Consider the following 16,558-nt stretch of genomic DNA (forward strand, 5'->3'; position numbering starts at 1 on the left):
TCCATGGAGCAGTACAAAGACTTGGGACATATGCAGCCTATTGACACTTTGTCTGCTGGTCGGTACCTTATTCTGCATCTCTGCGTCGTGCGTCCAGAAAATACTACGACACGACTGCGTGTAGTCTTCGACGCCAGTAGTCGGACTACAAATAATCACTCGTTGACTAATATTGTTCATGTAGGACCTAAACTTCAAAACGATTTAGTTACCAAGTTTCGTCCTCATAAAACTGTTTTTACTGCTGATGTTTACAGGCAGATTCTGATAAGGCCTGAAGAAAGGTGCTATCAACATATCCTATGGCGAGACAGTCCTACCGAAGCTCTCGTAGAATATGAGCTCAAAATAGTTGCGTATGAAGTAACTAGTTTGCCTTATTTATCTTGGGATGATGATATTTCTCAACATTTAGCCAAACAATGGCATTCGCCTGCCGCGAATTTATTAAGTTTGAAAAGTATAATCTTACCGCGGCTGGTTATTCCTCCAGATCTTATTGATATCCATATAGTAGGATTTTGCGACGGTTCGTCAAAAGGATATGGATGCGGCGTGTATTTATGCGCTGTTACATGTACGAATTCTACTGTAACGCATCTATTTATAGGAAAGTCTAGAGTGGCTCCTACAGTGAATAGGCTCGAGCTAAGCAATGCTTTGCTTCTAGCGCGTGTGCTATCTCACATGTATAATCTGTTAAAGGATAGAACTCCTATTCAAACTAATCGTGCTCATTCTTATAGCAGTAGTACGCTCTCTTGGATTAATACTAATCCTCATTTACTAAACATGTATGTAGTTAATTGTGAAATCGTTGGAACGGAAAATTTACATTCTCGTCAAGTTCAAGATGTAATTTCAACTTTAATTTCTAGACATTCCAATTTCATAAAACTTCAAGAAACCTTAGCCTGGTGGTTTCGTATTATATCGAATTTTAAACGTCCCAAACAAAATTGGGACACTTCTCCTCTCTCTAGCACTGAACTTAAAAGGTCATTGAGAGCTTTGGTGCAGTACATTCAAAGTCAACATATGACAATAGTATTCAATCAAGTGTACGATAAGCAACAATGTTCCAAATCTATTCAAAACTTTTCACCGATTATAGATGAGGAAGGTTGTCTGCAAGTGGGGGGACGCATTGATGAGGCTACCTTACTCACATCTACGTCCCACTCTCTTATTTCACCTAAATTAAGTCCTCTATCTCGAATGATAGTTGAATATTTTCATTTAAAGAATCTTCTTTGCGATCCTAGAACCTTGCGAGCGTTAGTTCAACATAACTTCTGGATAATCAGATTTGTTTCTCGTCGCGATATGTGTTATTATGTTCTAACCGCTTGTCGTAAAAATTTCTTAGGCGCGAATAAATATCTCAAAGAGTTCGTTAATGAACTTTATAAAAATAAATCTGCTATAGTATACAATGGCTTAGCTTGTCATCAAATCGTCTTTTGGCGAGCTTGGCAACGTGATTATCTTCACACACTTCAACAATATAACCAATGGTTTCCAGTCGCGCCTAATTTAAAGGTTAACGATTTAGTCATCGTCAACAAACCAAATCTTCCACCTTTGCTCTGGAGATTGGCTCATATAGAACAAGTGCACCCAGGTGCCGATACCATAGTTGGAGTTTTTACTCTCCGAGCTGCTAATGGCAGGACGCTTCGACGACACATCGTCAAGGTCTGCCCTATACCAATTAATTAGTCTATACTAGATAACTTGAGCAATATCGATCTCAGTCCTTTATATCGTATTGCTCATTCTTAGAAGTTAAGTTTTAGTTTAACGTATATTTTTCGAGCTTAGCTTCCGTTGCGTTCGACTTATCCGTGAAACCCATGTGGCTTTCAAGTGGGGGGAAATGTTCAGACTTCTTGGTCGTTTCCTCATTTCTTTATTTTTAATTTTTCTTCCTGCCATGACGGGTTTCGCTTTTGTTTTCACTTCTCTTTGGGAAAGTCAAAAAATTGGTATCGCCCGCGGCTCGTCGCGCGATAAAAATAAGAAAAACCCATAAAAGCCTCGCTAGAAGTGCTGTCTGTTAGTGCCTCGATCACCCGGACTCGTGAAAAGACAATACGAAGCAAGTGCAGAGAAAGTGTCCCGCTGGCCGGCCGGCATTCGAGTGTCCCGTCGTCGGCAGACTGCCCTCCTGTCCACTTCCCTGTTTCCCAGGTAAGTTTGCCTTTTTCACCTACATTGAGGGTCACGGGGTTTCAACGGGGACTTCAACGGAGTTTGCAGTAACGCCAGCAATTTCTCCAGCGAGGCCCATCCATTGTATGTTTTCTTCTGTGAAGAAGAAGTAGAGGAATAAAGTAGTTCCCCAGCTTCAACGCTCATACGAGGGGTTTGATTAGTTTTTTTCAGTTCTTTTAAGTATAACTCCAGCGCTATCTTGTAAGAACATTTATCTTTACTCATTATGTCCCGAATCATTCTCTCTTTCAGATATACTGGACATTTTTTATTTAATGCCATATGCGGGCCTTTACAATTGATACAGGATAACTTCTCAGTTTCGCAATTGTCATGTCCTTTGCCACATTTGGGGCAAATAATTTTCTGGGTAGGACAGAACCGTTTCATATGGCCATATTTCCAACATCCTGAACACTGGGTAACCGGGAAAATATATGATTCAACCTTAAAACGACATCCATATCCATATATATATGAAGGTAACGTTGCTCCTTTAAAAGCAATTCTAATAGCCTCACTATCGATCCACTGCCCATCTTCAGTTAACCTTTTCAATCTTTTGAACGAATAAATGTCTACTTCACTTTTAAATATTTCCGCAAATTCCTTCTCCTCTATATCCAAGTCAATATTTCTGACAATGCCATAAATCATACTTAATTGGTCTGTTCTTTGACACCTAAAATCTAATTCTTGAAATTTTTTGCAATTAAGTAATTTGTTTGTTTCTTCAATGTATTTTAATGTAATAAACATTCTGTAGGGACTTTTATATTTGATTTTAAGAATGTTATTTATACACACATCAAAAGTGTCTAGGGATCAAGCATTTTTATGCGGATTTCTTGAGATTGAGATGTGGCTTTGTAATAAATTTATGATTTTATAAATTTATATGGATCCTTTTTGGTGCATTTCATAATTTGAATCAGGAACTGTGAATCAAATTCGAGTAAAAGATGAAAATCAGCTGTCAATATTTTCCCTATAAACACATACAACGCATTGAAGACATTATTAGTGCTACTGTTTCCCTACTACTGATTAAAACCAACGTTATTATGGAGCGGCGACGTCATTTAAGCAGGGAAGAAATGCTCAGAGCCGTGGGAATGATAGAAGCTGGTTCCCGGCAACGTACTGTGGCTTTAGCTCTGAATACAAGTCAGAGTGTTATCAGTCGACTTTGGACACGTTACCGAAGCACTGGTACCGTAGCTGAGCGCCATGGAGGACGGTATCGCTGCACCACACGGAGACAAGACCGATACATTCAAATCTTAACTCGAAGAGCTCCAACAATAACCGCCATGATGTTAGCCGTGAGGCTTCATCACTCTTCAGGGAACTTAATTAGCGACCAAACAGTCAGAAACCGCTTGCATGAAGTGAACCTTCATTCCCGAAGACCGCTACGGGTACCACCTATAGCAATGCACAATCGTAGGATTCGATATCAATGGGCTCTTGAACACAGAAATTGGGCAGAAGAACAATGGCGTTTCGTGTGCTTTTCTGATGAGTCTCGTTTTGGTATGAGACCGGATACAAGACGTATACGACACTGGAGAACCCCTGGACGCCAACAGCGATTAAAATCCTGCCAGGAAGTCCATCCTTATAGTGGTGGAACCATCATGGTATGGGCGGGTATTTGGATCGGCGGAAGAACTGAGTTGATTTGGATCAGAAGCAACCTCAACGCTCAAATTTATGCTGAGACGATTGTATCAGACGTCATCGTTCCTCTACAAGTGCAAATCGGTCCCTTATTTCAGTTAATGCATGATAATGCACGACCGCACACCGCAAGAGTTGTAAGACAGACTCTCGCGGCAGCTAACATCAATGTCCTGCCCTGGCCTGCTCAGTCGCCAGACTTGAACCCGATTGAGCATGCATGGGATATGCTACAGAGAAGAGCTCTGCCGAATATGGAGGGTATCCAGTCGCAAGAAGACCTTTTTTTGTTGTTGCAACGAACATGGGCGGCCATTCCACATCGTGATTTGGATGAACTCATTTTGAGTATGCCAAACCGATGTTCTTGTGTTGTTAGTGTTCGCGGTAGAAACACGGATTATTAATTGTTTAAGTTACCCAATAAACTTTTAAAGAAAACTGTTATTTCAGTCTTTTTTTTCGAACTTTTGTGTTAGTGTTTCAAATGTCAAAAATCCCTTTATTAGGAAAATGGCAAATTTCTTTATTAGTGCAAAGGTGACTTGGTTTATCGTTACTGTGACAAACGAAAACACTTTATTTGATGAATCCTTAAAGAAAATTTTAATTAATATCAATCAGGAGAAAAGTTATTGCAAAAATATATGTTGATCCCTAGACACTTTTGATGTGTGTATTTTGAGACTTCAATAATTTGGCCATTCCAACCATTTTTGGCAGCATCGTCTTGGATGTAAGACAAACCTCAAAAAAATTTGATTCTCGTAAATTATTTTCACAAGTACCCTCATTCTCCATATTATTGTTATTATTTGAATTACTTCGTAGTAATCTTTTCGGCTTTCTGATCACGGTGGTAAAACCATCCTCCTCCTCGATAATTTCGTCACTATCTTCTCTCACTCTTTTCTCAACAATTCTCTGATTCTCCACTTCTTCATTCATCGTAACATCAGTAATTATTTCTTCCCTAGTATACTCAATCAACTCTTCATTTATAGTATTTTCTTCTTGTGTACACGACTCCATACTCAAAGATCTTCCAAATCTATCCATTCTCTAAATTATAACACAACATGAAGGTAGGTGAATTAAAAAATAAGCGTCACGACAGTATAAACAAGACGTCCGTACGTCTCTAAGAAATAGATTTGAATGTACCTTTACTCTCGTGGAATATCAGTATTTTGAGCCAGTGCATATTGAGAGTTTAATTCTGTCTTATATTTCAAGAAAGATAACATAAGATGGCGGTTTTAGTTCCTTCTAGTTTTATTAGTATTGCGAATCAGTGAGTTTCAAAATGTATAAACCCATGTTGAAGGAACCACCCCTACGAAATCTTGGCCCGTGTTCCGTTCGTTAAACAAATCTTACCAGAATAATCAGAAGCTCAAGGAAATTTTATTAAATGATGTGTGTGTAGTAAAAAACTGATTATTTTTGAAAATAATATATTCATAAAAATACTACCACGAAGGTAAATAATTTATGTTAACAACTAACAGGTAACAAATTAAGAGGAATCATCTATGCATTTACAATTTAAAAATAAACTTTCTAACAACCGTTATCATACTGGTTATTACCAGCCGTAGGCGAGGCCAAGTCCGTTGGTGTAAGTCATGTGGGAGACTGTAGGTGCGGCTGAATATGCTACGCCTAGAAGACCAGCCGTAGTAGCGACCTTTGAGAAAAAAAACAAACGATTAAAATTGAATCGGCAAATAATCAGGTAATATCGAATCACATTTTATTAAGTAAGCTTACCTTGGCGACGGGAGCTACGCCAACATGGGAAACCAGCGGTGAAGCAAAACCGTGCGAGTACGCAGGAGAAATAGCGACACCGGGGTTGCTCACGCGGACATCAGCTTTCCGGACACTTGAGAAAGGAGTGTCAATCGATTTCGTGTATGTGGATACCTATTTAAAAGATTTAAAAAACATACGTTAGAAAAGACATAGGTAAGTAGGTACATAAGAAGACAAAGTCGCAAGAAACCCTCAGAGACACAAATTTCCTTAGGGTGGAATCAAACAGCAATGATATACCTGGCCAAGATTGAACGGTGACCTCAGAATATTAGAATGCTGAGAAGCCACTGCTGGTTGAGCAGGGTAGGAGCTGTATGGGTTCCAGCCTCCATAGGCATAGGGAGAACTGTAGACAGGAGACACGAGCCCAGCGTGGGCGGCGGCAGCCAGGCACACCAAAAGTAATAACTAGAAAGGAAAACAAACACGAATTCAGTAAGTAGGTATACATATTATACTTAAAGCTTAGCATTCTGAAATTTTCAAGCGTTTCCACGAAACTTTTAACTGTCTATCCCAAATACTTATATGGCTTCACTTATTATGTGAGCCAAAGAAGGGATTGCTATTGACATGATAGAATATATTTAATTACCTACACCATAAGCATAAATTAATATGTATCGAGGTACTTACTTTTAAAAGCATATTTAGTGTTCAACCCCTCAAAGCTCAGACCAATATGTTTGAATCGGCAGGCGCGTCAGCCTTTTATACTGGCCCAGTATGTTAGAATGAAGGGACACATGTGTGATAAGGCATACGCAACATAATGTATGACAGCATTCATTGTATGCGTGTCTGTAGAGCTTTGGAAAAAGCGCGTGCGCAGGGCGTGGCAAGTAAACAAGGACAATACATAGCTGGCCTGACCAGCCGGCCAGCGACTCAATAACGTGCTGAAATGTTTAGATACTAATTACTTATGTTTAAGTAGCTATTCCATGTCGAATTCCACATTGGGCTGTTTAAACGGCACCCGAGTGCATATCAAGTAGGTAATTATTAAAGTATCCCTCACTGCGATTCACTCGCGTGCAATTTAACCTGGAGCCCCGTTCATATTATATTTATTTGGCCAGCTTTATAATTTAAGATGCGTTGCTGTAGAACTTTGTAACACACAAAATACATATAACAAATAGATACGTAAGTAGTTAGTCCCTTATTTGGTTTTTAATGCCACTGAGTGCATAGAGATAAGTCGATAAATGAAAGTAGGTATGTACCTACCTGAGCATAAAAAAATAATGCAAATACCTTTGTAGTAGGTAGTGTATATGAACTTACTGACCCACCTCGGTTGTAGGTACCTACCAACAATACCTACCTAGTACCTATGATAATAACAATAATCTCCGTTTATATCTAGACCAAGTTCGTCAAGTTTCATACGTAGGTGACATAGGTGAATTACTTATAATAGGACTGATTGCTGTACTGGCCCAGTTTGGTGTCTACATTATTATTAAACTTATCTAGAACTTCTTACCTCAAACTCAACAAGTTTGTTTCTTGGGCCTTACCTAATTACCTACGTCGTATTACTCAAATAATAAAATAGTCATGATAATCAGAAATTACCTACTTTATCGATTTACATATAGGTAGGTAGATATCTACTAAGAATAAAAAGGGAAATTAGTAGATAGGTAGGCAAATACAAAATCCCCTCGACAGACAACTAAAGAGGACATGATGATTACAACATTTAGTAGTTATTAAAATAATGGTTAACCTAGGCGTCCCTTTAACTTGGATGAGTTTCCAGTCTTACCGAACATATAGGTACATTCCGGCTACTGACCACCCGTTATTACAGCCGAAACATCTTGACGATCGATGCTTTCCAAAGCACGAAGGAATTCTGAATGAGCGCTTAACTTTTGATCGAACTCTTGCTTCTAAGCCGATAACTAATCAATAGATAAATATACGAGAACTGAATATTTCATTTGCCTAATATTTAATACAATTAGCATATTATCAGCACGTGTTAGATTGTCAGACAGGGTGCGGTTCGCCTTGTCTTTTATTCATGACAAACTGATCTGTATGACCTAAACTTGTCAGCCCAGACTATTATGTGTACCTACGTTAAATTGGTTAGTTTGATATGGCACAATTCTAAACGATGTAGTCGGACAAATTTGTACCTAACCATGGTACATGGACCTACCTACATAGGTACATCATTCCGTTATTCAGTAAATGGGACAAATAAGCAAACCAGAACGATTTCTAGGCAATAATTACATTCGTCACGCTGTCCCCACGGGGCAAGCCAAGTGCATCGTCACACTAACTGCAATTCATTTGTACGTGCATTAGTGGTTGGTCTTTGCATTCATTTGTGCTTAAAATGTATTATTTTGATAAACACGTCATTTTAATTCTCTGCGCTATGGTAGTGGCCAAGGCAGAGCGGTGGTATTCCGCGACTATCATTGAAAGGAGAGACTCTTATCACAATTCGTCAAATACAGATTTTAGACCCAGTTACATCCAAAATAATGAGCATAATTTCATGCCTTTAGTGTTAATTGATCCCAAAAAATCTGAATTTAAACGCAACGATTATTTTACGGCATCAGACTCTCATAATGGCGACATAAGGAGTGATAACAATGCCCCTTTAAATCCTTCTGATCGGATACTAAATTTCAATAATTCAATAGAAAATATAAACGTACTGCATAGAATACGACCAAAAAGGAAACTTGTTCGGAAAAAGTGTCCGGCAGTGAAACCGAGACTATCGAAGCAGTTAAATTCAAAACCGAAATCTAAGACGAGGTTTTTAGAAGTGTTTCAGGTAGTGGAATTCGATCATGTGTCGTGTGTATCCAGCAGTGGTTTAGAAGGAACGTGTCTGCCTGAAGCTGAGTGCATCGAATCTGGCGGATCTACAATGGGGACTTGTGCTGACGGATATGGAACGTGTTGTGTTAGTAAGTGCTAATCAAACAAAACCAGTATTTTTCAAATGAAAAGCACAGTACCTAACTTCATTGACTACGTAAAAGTTTGTCACTTTTCTTCTTCTCACACATAATATCTAGCTAGATAAAATATGAAAGGTAATGTCAATATTCCAGCTCAATTTGCGTGTGATGATCGATCAGCGGCAGAATCGGGCTGGTTCACTAATCCGGACTTCCCTTCACCAAGCACTGAACGGTTGTCTTGTGCTTTCGCCTTGGACAAAGCTTCTGAAGACGTAAAACAGATACGTTTAGACTTCTCTAATTTCGAGGTAGGTAAGGTTTAATTTGGGTACTATTGATTGATATATTATGATACTTAGGGACCGTCTACGCGGCAATAAATAGAACTGCGCTTTCTGTAACAAGGGCGACCTTTTACCTCAGGGCCTCAAGTTTTACATTAGGTTAACCTCAATCGGTAATCCACGTAAGTACTACCTAACATAGGGCACGCCACCATCATGGCGGTAAGTCCCCTCTTTGGGGAGTGGCTCGGGAGGAGTCACGGCGCCCTCACGTACCGCATGACGCAGGTCCTCACCGGACACGGTTGTTTCGGGAGGTACCTGCACCGCATCGGTCGTGAGGAGGCGCCCGGGTGTCACCATTGTGCGGACAGCCCCGAGGACACGGTGGACCACACAGTCCAGGTGTGCCCCGCATGGGAAGGGCACCGCCGGGTCCTCGTCGAGGCTTTGGGCGGCGGCGACCTCTCGCGTCCGGCCCTGGTTCAGGCCATGGTCCGGGGCGAGAGGGAATGGGATGCCGTCGCCTCCTTCTGCGAAGCGGTCATGCTCGAGAAGGAGGACGCGGAACGCCAGAGAGTTCGCACCTCTCATCCCGGCCGCCGCGCTGGACCAGGTAGACACCATGGGCGCCGGGTGTCGCGAGATGACTCCCGGCCACCGTAGGCGTGGGTCTGTGGGCGGTGAGTTCGGGTGGCTCATCGTCCCTCTGTCTACTTAGACGACAGACCCGTGTCGACGGCGCGCGTTGTTCCACGCGCTCCTCAAAGAGATGTCAGCAACCCCAGCGGGGCCCAGCAGGGCCAAGGCCTGCCGGGGCTGCGGGTTGTTCGAAAGAGATACCGCGGCCCTGGTACATAAAAGGCCTATGACGGAACACGACGGTTTTTAGTCAGTAAGAGTCTGACACTCCCTCACCGCTGCTAACCCACAGCGGGAGGGGTCATTTGATGATTTTTGACGTCGGAAAAAAAAAGTACTACCTAACATACCTACTAATATAACATTGTTTTTTTTTCAGCTACTTCCACCAACAGATGGATCATGTCAATATGACCAGTTCATTGTTTCAGGACAAAATATCAATAACATAATACCCATACTTTGCGGAATCAATTCCGGTCAACATGGTAATAAACTCAATAATTCAATCGATATTTGTTAAACAAGTGTAGATTTTTTACATCGCTTTGTTTTTCAGTGTATATTGAAGTCGGTGACGTCGAAGGGCCAATTTATTTAACATTCCAAACCGTATCTTCCGACAGCAGACTTTTTTCTATAAAGGTACCTACCAATCAACGCAGATTTTTTCAAAAACGTTAACAGATAGAGGTGAACAAATCTTAATTAATGACTTTTACTTAGGTAACGCAATTGACGTCGTCCGATGAGCTCGCGGCGCCTTCAGGCTGCTTACAATATTACACAGAACCTCAAGGCTACTTGGAATCTTTCAACTATCGAGATAAATCTGACATCGTCATTGCAAAAACACCAAGTTATTTAGTACGTATATCGAAATACCTACCGAATATTTTTAAGAAAAGCCTATGAGGCAGTAACATAATGAAAAATTGATATTCTTTTAATATATTGTCACGTTTCAGAACAATCTCAATTACGCTATGTGCATTGAGCGTAAGGCAGAAACTTGCAGCGTGACATACACCAACACGGGTACCATGGAGATAGTCAATTACGACACATGTAAGTTCACGTAATAAACCCATATTAGTGTCATTAGGCACCATAATGAATCATTATGCTTGTAATCTGCGTTATAATAGTGAACCTTATAGGTACAACGACTTAGGCATCGTTCAGACCAAACGTATTGTCGGCCGCTGACTGTGAGCGCGCGTTACGCAGTTTATTGCTTTTCCATATATATTGAAATTGTCGTTCACACCGAACCGACTATACGCTATTACGTCGTCTGTTGTCGCTGACTCTCAGTGGCCGATTATTTTACTACGCGACTATGCACGGCGGACGCGGATTGGCTACGCGGACTCAGTTGCCGAATAGCGCCGCTCCGCCGCTCGAGAAACAAACTTCAATGAGGACAGACGTGACACGTGACACCTCGCGATGTTCGACACCGAAAAGTTTATTGCAGAAGTACATTCTAGAGAATGTATTTGGAATGCGAATTCAGAAGAATCTAGTGATAGAAACTTACGAAGATGCGCTTGGGAAGACACAGCATCTGTTATGTATGAAGATTGGGGGGTTCAAATACTGAGCTCTTTTATGTGTAGAATAGTCAGCCGCTCAGCGTACGCATCTAGTGTGAACCTACACGAGCCTATTCTTTTGTTCACACATGTAGCGCATCGTACGCTATAGCTTATTGTCGGTTTGGTGAGTACGATTACTGCAGATTGAGTCGACGTTCACACTGGGGCAGACAGTGAGTATACTCACAGTAAGCGGCGGACAATACGTTTGGTGTGAACAATCCCTTAATAGCAAAATTACTAAATTAGTCCTCTAAACTAATTCACGTCCTACATCCAGAATACTGACGGAAAGATCACGCCAATATTTCAATGGATAGGGATCGAACTCGTGATCTTTCTGCGGCCAGCGACAGGCCTCAAGAAGTGTTGCGAAAACACAGTTTATTTTTAATTGGGCACTTGAATTTCGTTCTGCTTTCGATTAGTTAATCCAAAGATGGAGTAGCGATTTACAAATTAAATCTTAGCCAACTAATTGCGGGTTTACTTCCAGATGGATTACCAGTTATTCCTCCGGGACAGGCAGGAGTGGAAATCCTAAACTGTCCCAATGACTGGTTGCTCATAACTGCTACGAGGCTTTGCGGAGACCGCCTCAATGACGGATCCGTGTTTCAGGATTTTACTGTAGATGCACCTATTACAGGTAACTTAATATTCTCATTATTATTGCCCGATCTATTTAACTGTGTACCTAGCGAAAATTTTGAAGAGACAAATTAAAAAAAAAAGCTTTTATATGCAGTAACATTCAATCATTTCTCGCTAATTAAGAAGAAAATTGGATATATCTCCTCTACATTACAAAGCTTTAGAAATAGCTAGTAATCTGAATTTCTACGTCCAAACAAACAAAAAGAATTTCTTTCATCTCTTTTGTTTTCAGATAATAATGCAGGACCTATTGTAGTATGGTTTCATTCTGATGAATCCTATGTTGGCGATGGCTTCAAGCTGATGTATCAACAGAATCCATGCAATACTTAACATTAAAATAATAACAAAATAATTATAATCCCAAAAATGCATTTATTGATCCCTTAATAAAATATTTGTGTACTTAATACTGTTATGAATATGACTTAGTTCAATTATGAATATTGTTATCTCTTGAAAAATAAAAGTGAAAAAAAAACTTATAAAAATATCATTTTTGATTATTAGAAATTGTATAGAACAAGTATTTTGTTCATACCAATTAGTAATATTTTCCGGTGGTTAGATTTTTTGGCATTACTACAATTTATTATTTATTAATCTGTTTAAATTTCATAAGATATTATTGCAATTATATTGCAGTTTCTAAGCCACATATGACATATCGAACATCCAAATTAAAATTATTGCTCATCATAAAAAAATGATTACTCTTAGAGACTGACAAAAATAATAAGTACTATAATTATGATCTTGATTAACTAAGATTATCCATAATGTACTTTTAATAATGTAAGGCATAGTTTATTAACAATATTATTATACATATGTTGATTGTTTATATAAAACATTTATTTATTAACCCACTGTATGTTGGAGTGCAGATATATGCAAGACAGATTGATTTTATTGTTTTATAACTAGCAACATACAAGAGGTTAAACAAAAAATATGTGGCTTACATAAATATTAAGAACATAAATTGTACAAATATATTGCATTACATTTCATTTGCTTTTAACATCAGTCTTCTTTTTAAGACCATCTCTTACAATTTTGTTAAAAGAGAGTAAGATACCAACCATGATGATTCTTAAAAATCCCATTGAGAACACTTGCAGTGCTACTTGGGAACCATTCTCTATGGAACCACCAAACAAAGTTGTTAGAAGTGTACCAGAAAGGCTGTACACGGAATAGGTCTTGCCAACCTGAAACCAAAATTATCAATGCATAGAAAAATATAAAATATAAAATTACCCTTTTATAAAGAGAGACCATTTTCTGCCAAACAATTTTCTAGACTGACTGCAAATATTGAATTTCCTCATCCACCCATTTAACTAAGAAACATTTACCATTAACCCATTGTGTGCCAGAGAGCAGATTACTTTATGATTAGTGACATACAAGGAGTTAACAATATGAATTTAAAACTTTTTAATATTAAGCTACACTTACAAGAGAATCATGAATCATTTGTTTGCCAACATCCTCAGCTGAGTGCAGGCCAGCAGTTCCAGATATAAGTTTGGTCTCCTCTGGTTTGGTCAATTCTTCATTCTTCAAGCCAGGGGTGTCAGTGTCAGGTGGGAAAGCTATTGTCAACCTTACGCCGGTGCCCACAAGCTCCATAATCACAGACTCTGCTAAGCCACGGACTGCCCATTTGCCAGCACTGTAGGCGCTGTATCCGTATATACCTGGAAAGTTAGAATTTATTTGTCAGAGAAAGTAATGGACTGATGATCTAGGCATTTTCTTTTACTTAACAATAATTTTATTATTTTAAGTACATAGAGTCAGTGGCGGCCCTAGGGGTGTGCGAACTGTGCCATCGCACAGGGCCTCGCGCTTGGGCCCTCGCGCTACAACCCACACTAATATAAAAAAAATATAATTAAAAAATATATATCTGGTCCAAGAAAAAAAAATGTGCATTTTTTCTTTATTTCTAATTCATTCTGCGTTTACTTTTTGAGTCCTCAATTCAACAAAAAGTTGGAACACCAAAGTAACAAAAACAACTGGCTCTCGATCCAGTCACGGATTCTCTTTATTTGTCCTTAATTCCGAGTTTAATTTGAGAGTCCTTTAAACAAACAAGAAACAAACAATTTTAAAAAATTCGCGCTCGCTATGCTCGCGACTGTTCACTTGACAGTACCTTTCCTTCTAACTTGATTAGAGCACTTTTATGTCCGAAAACTCAAAAATTTTCGCGCTCGCTGCGCTGGCGACTTCACCTTGCACTGTTGTTTGTTATACAAATTTAGGTGCTTTAGTCAAAAGGTCAAAAATTTTTGCACTCGCTACGCTCGCGGGTGCTTTACTTTCCACGTGTTTTATTTTTTTCATCCCTTTTTTCTCGAACTTTGAAGGTAGCGCCGCTTTTAAGTCCTTTTATTAACCGTATTTAAGTCCGTTTATATTGTATTTCCGTATGAACTTTCTTATTTACGACGTTCGAACTACTCCAGTCCCAATCTTTCAATACATAGGGGGCACTTGGGTCATGATTGCACCCGGGCGCTACATGAGCTAGAGACGGCCCCGAATCTGTTATATGAAGAGCTGAATATTATCTCGGTGCTTTTTTTTTTAACGACGTCAAAAATCATCAAATGACCCCTCCCGCAGTGGGTTAGCAGCGGTGAGGGAGTGTCAGACTCTTACTGACTAAAAACCGTCGTGTTCCGTCATAGGCCTTTTATGTACCAGGGCCGCGGTACCTCTTTTGAACAACCCGCATCCCCGGCAGGCCTTGGCCCTGCTGGGCCCCGCTGCGGTTGCTGACATCTCTTTGAGGAGCGCGTGGAACAACGCGCGCCGTCGACACGGGTCTGTCGTCTAAGTAGACAGAGGGACGATGAGCCACCCGAACTCACCGCCCACAGACCCACGCCTACGGTGGCCGGGAGTCATCTCGCGACACCCGGCGCCCATGGTGTCTACCTGGTCCAGCGCGGCGGCCGGGATGAGAGGTGCGAACTCTCTGGCGTTCCGCGTCCTCCTTCTCGAGCATGACCGCTTCGCAGAAGGAGGCGACGGCATCCCATTCCCTCTCGCCCCGGACCATGGCCTGAACCAGGGCCGGACGCGAGAGGTCGCCGCCGCCCAAAGCCTCGACGAGGACCTGGCGGTGCCCTTCCCACGCAGGGCACTCCTGGACTGTGTGGTCCACCGTGTCCTCGGAGCTGTCCGCACAATGGTGACACCCGGGCGCTCCTCACGACCGATTCGATGCAGGTACCTCCCGAAACAACCGTGTCTGGTGAGGACCTGCGTCATGCGGTACGTGAGGGCGCCATGACTCCTCCCGAGCCACTCCTCAAAGAGGAGACTTACCGCCACTATGGTAGCGTGCCCTATATTATCTCGGTGCTGAAATATATATTAGAAAATAATTTAACTGAAATTTATCCCACTACCAAAATAGTCTTGAGAATTCGAATAATAATATTGAAAAAGCAGTTTTTCGAGGCTTAAAATTATTAAAACATGTTTAAGGAATTCGATAACACAAGATCGACTTTCAGCCCTTACTATTTTTTCGATCAAAAATGACGTTGCTCATTCATTCGATTATTCTGCTTTAATTAAAGATTTTAGTCTTAAGAAAAGTTGCAAGCATCAGATCATTTTAATATTTGTTAATTTTATGATTCTTTAAATATAAAGCATAGTAAAAAATAAATTTTATTAATTTGTTTAACTTGAGCATTTCTCCTCAAACATGATGATTAGCTAAATCAAAACACCAGCTTACTCTCGCAACACATACTTTTCACGTAGGACAAAGGGCCTCGCATAGACCTGCCGCACGTAGCCTCGCAATGGCTAGGGCCGCCGCTGCAGAGTTTTCAACCTCTCATCCTACATGGATGTGATAATTTTACACTTACCAACCAATGCAGCTTCTGAGCTCACAAAAACAATCAGACCTTCATTTCTTTTCTTCATTCCTGGTAAAACATACCGGGTAGGGTAGGCGGTGCCAAAGTAGTTCAAGTCAATCATTTGTTTTATGGCATCAATTTCCATTTTCTCAAACTGGCCACATATGCACATGCCAGCACAGTTAACCAACATGAATATAGGACCTTGTTTTTCCTCTATCGAAGCAAAGCATTGTTCTATAGCTTTATAATCAGAGGTTACATCTAGAGCCGCATACTGAATTTTTTGTTTAGTTTTATCGGTGCAGTTGGCAGTTATCTCGGCTACGGCTGCAGTAAGTTTTGCTACATCACGACCGATAACTGTTACATGAGCTCCCAGTCTGGCTGCTTCCACTGCAGCAGCTTTGCCTATTCCACTTGATCCACCAGTTACGACTACATGTTTACCTCTCAAATCCTTGTAAACAACTTTTTTATCTAATGAAAAATGTACAACAAGTCCTAAGGCACATACGACAAACAGGAACAACGCAATATAAATAAGCATGATTAAGGTTTGTCACACAATCTAGACGAAACGTGGAGGCCGAAACAAACAAATTACGATACGAAAAAGGCGGTGCCGCCGGAATTTGGATTGAAATGACATAAACGTCTGTTGACATTGACACTTACAAATTAACGTATGGGCTCCGTTTCAAGCATACATTGTCGTAATCTTAATAGCTAAACAAATCGATATTAGTACACTTAATTATTTTTTTCTTGGTCATTATAATCTTAATAATATGATTCTAATA

At 40.3% G+C, this 16,558-nt stretch overlaps 3 protein-coding genes across 4 annotated transcripts; 1 reads left to right on the forward strand and 2 right to left on the reverse strand.

The window, feature by feature from the left end:
• Nucleotides 1-5,340: 5,340 nt before the first annotated feature.
• Nucleotides 5,341-6,485, reverse strand: LOC124633833 (pupal cuticle protein C1B-like). Its single transcript, XM_047169196.1, has 4 exons — nucleotides 6,358-6,485; nucleotides 5,959-6,129; nucleotides 5,674-5,829; nucleotides 5,341-5,590 (listed from the first exon to the last, which is right to left on the reverse strand). Exons 1-4 carry the CDS (start codon nucleotides 6,367-6,369, stop codon nucleotides 5,489-5,491), a joined length of 441 nt encoding a protein of 146 aa, XP_047025152.1. The 5' UTR covers nucleotides 6,370-6,485; the 3' UTR covers nucleotides 5,341-5,488.
• Nucleotides 5,539-12,344, forward strand: LOC124633831. Of its 2 annotated transcripts, XM_047169194.1 has the most exons (9): nucleotides 5,539-5,638; nucleotides 8,526-8,672; nucleotides 8,820-8,977; nucleotides 9,975-10,083; nucleotides 10,155-10,240; nucleotides 10,322-10,462; nucleotides 10,564-10,663; nucleotides 11,693-11,845; nucleotides 12,086-12,344. In XM_047169194.1, exons 2-9 carry the CDS (start codon nucleotides 8,633-8,635, stop codon nucleotides 12,184-12,186), a joined length of 888 nt encoding a protein of 295 aa, XP_047025150.1. In that variant the 5' UTR covers nucleotides 5,539-5,638; nucleotides 8,526-8,632; the 3' UTR covers nucleotides 12,187-12,344. The 2 variants fall into 2 exon arrangements, with proteins under 2 accessions (XP_047025150.1, XP_047025149.1); XM_047169193.1 differs by lacking the exon at nucleotides 5,539-5,638 and having other exon boundaries at nucleotides 7,313-8,672.
• On the reverse strand, nucleotides 12,209-16,410 carry LOC124633832 (3-ketodihydrosphingosine reductase). The gene is made up of 3 exons (XM_047169195.1): nucleotides 15,762-16,410; nucleotides 13,318-13,559; nucleotides 12,209-13,067 (listed from the first exon to the last, which is right to left on the reverse strand). Exons 1-3 carry the CDS (start codon nucleotides 16,303-16,305, stop codon nucleotides 12,864-12,866), a joined length of 990 nt encoding a protein of 329 aa, XP_047025151.1. The 5' UTR covers nucleotides 16,306-16,410; the 3' UTR covers nucleotides 12,209-12,863.
• Nucleotides 16,411-16,558: the final 148 nt, after the last annotated feature.

Source organism: Helicoverpa zea, chromosome 10, assembly GCF_022581195.2.
Source record: "Helicoverpa zea isolate HzStark_Cry1AcR chromosome 10, ilHelZeax1.1, whole genome shotgun sequence".
Classification (NCBI taxonomy): Eukaryota; Metazoa; Arthropoda; class Insecta; order Lepidoptera; family Noctuidae; genus Helicoverpa; species Helicoverpa zea.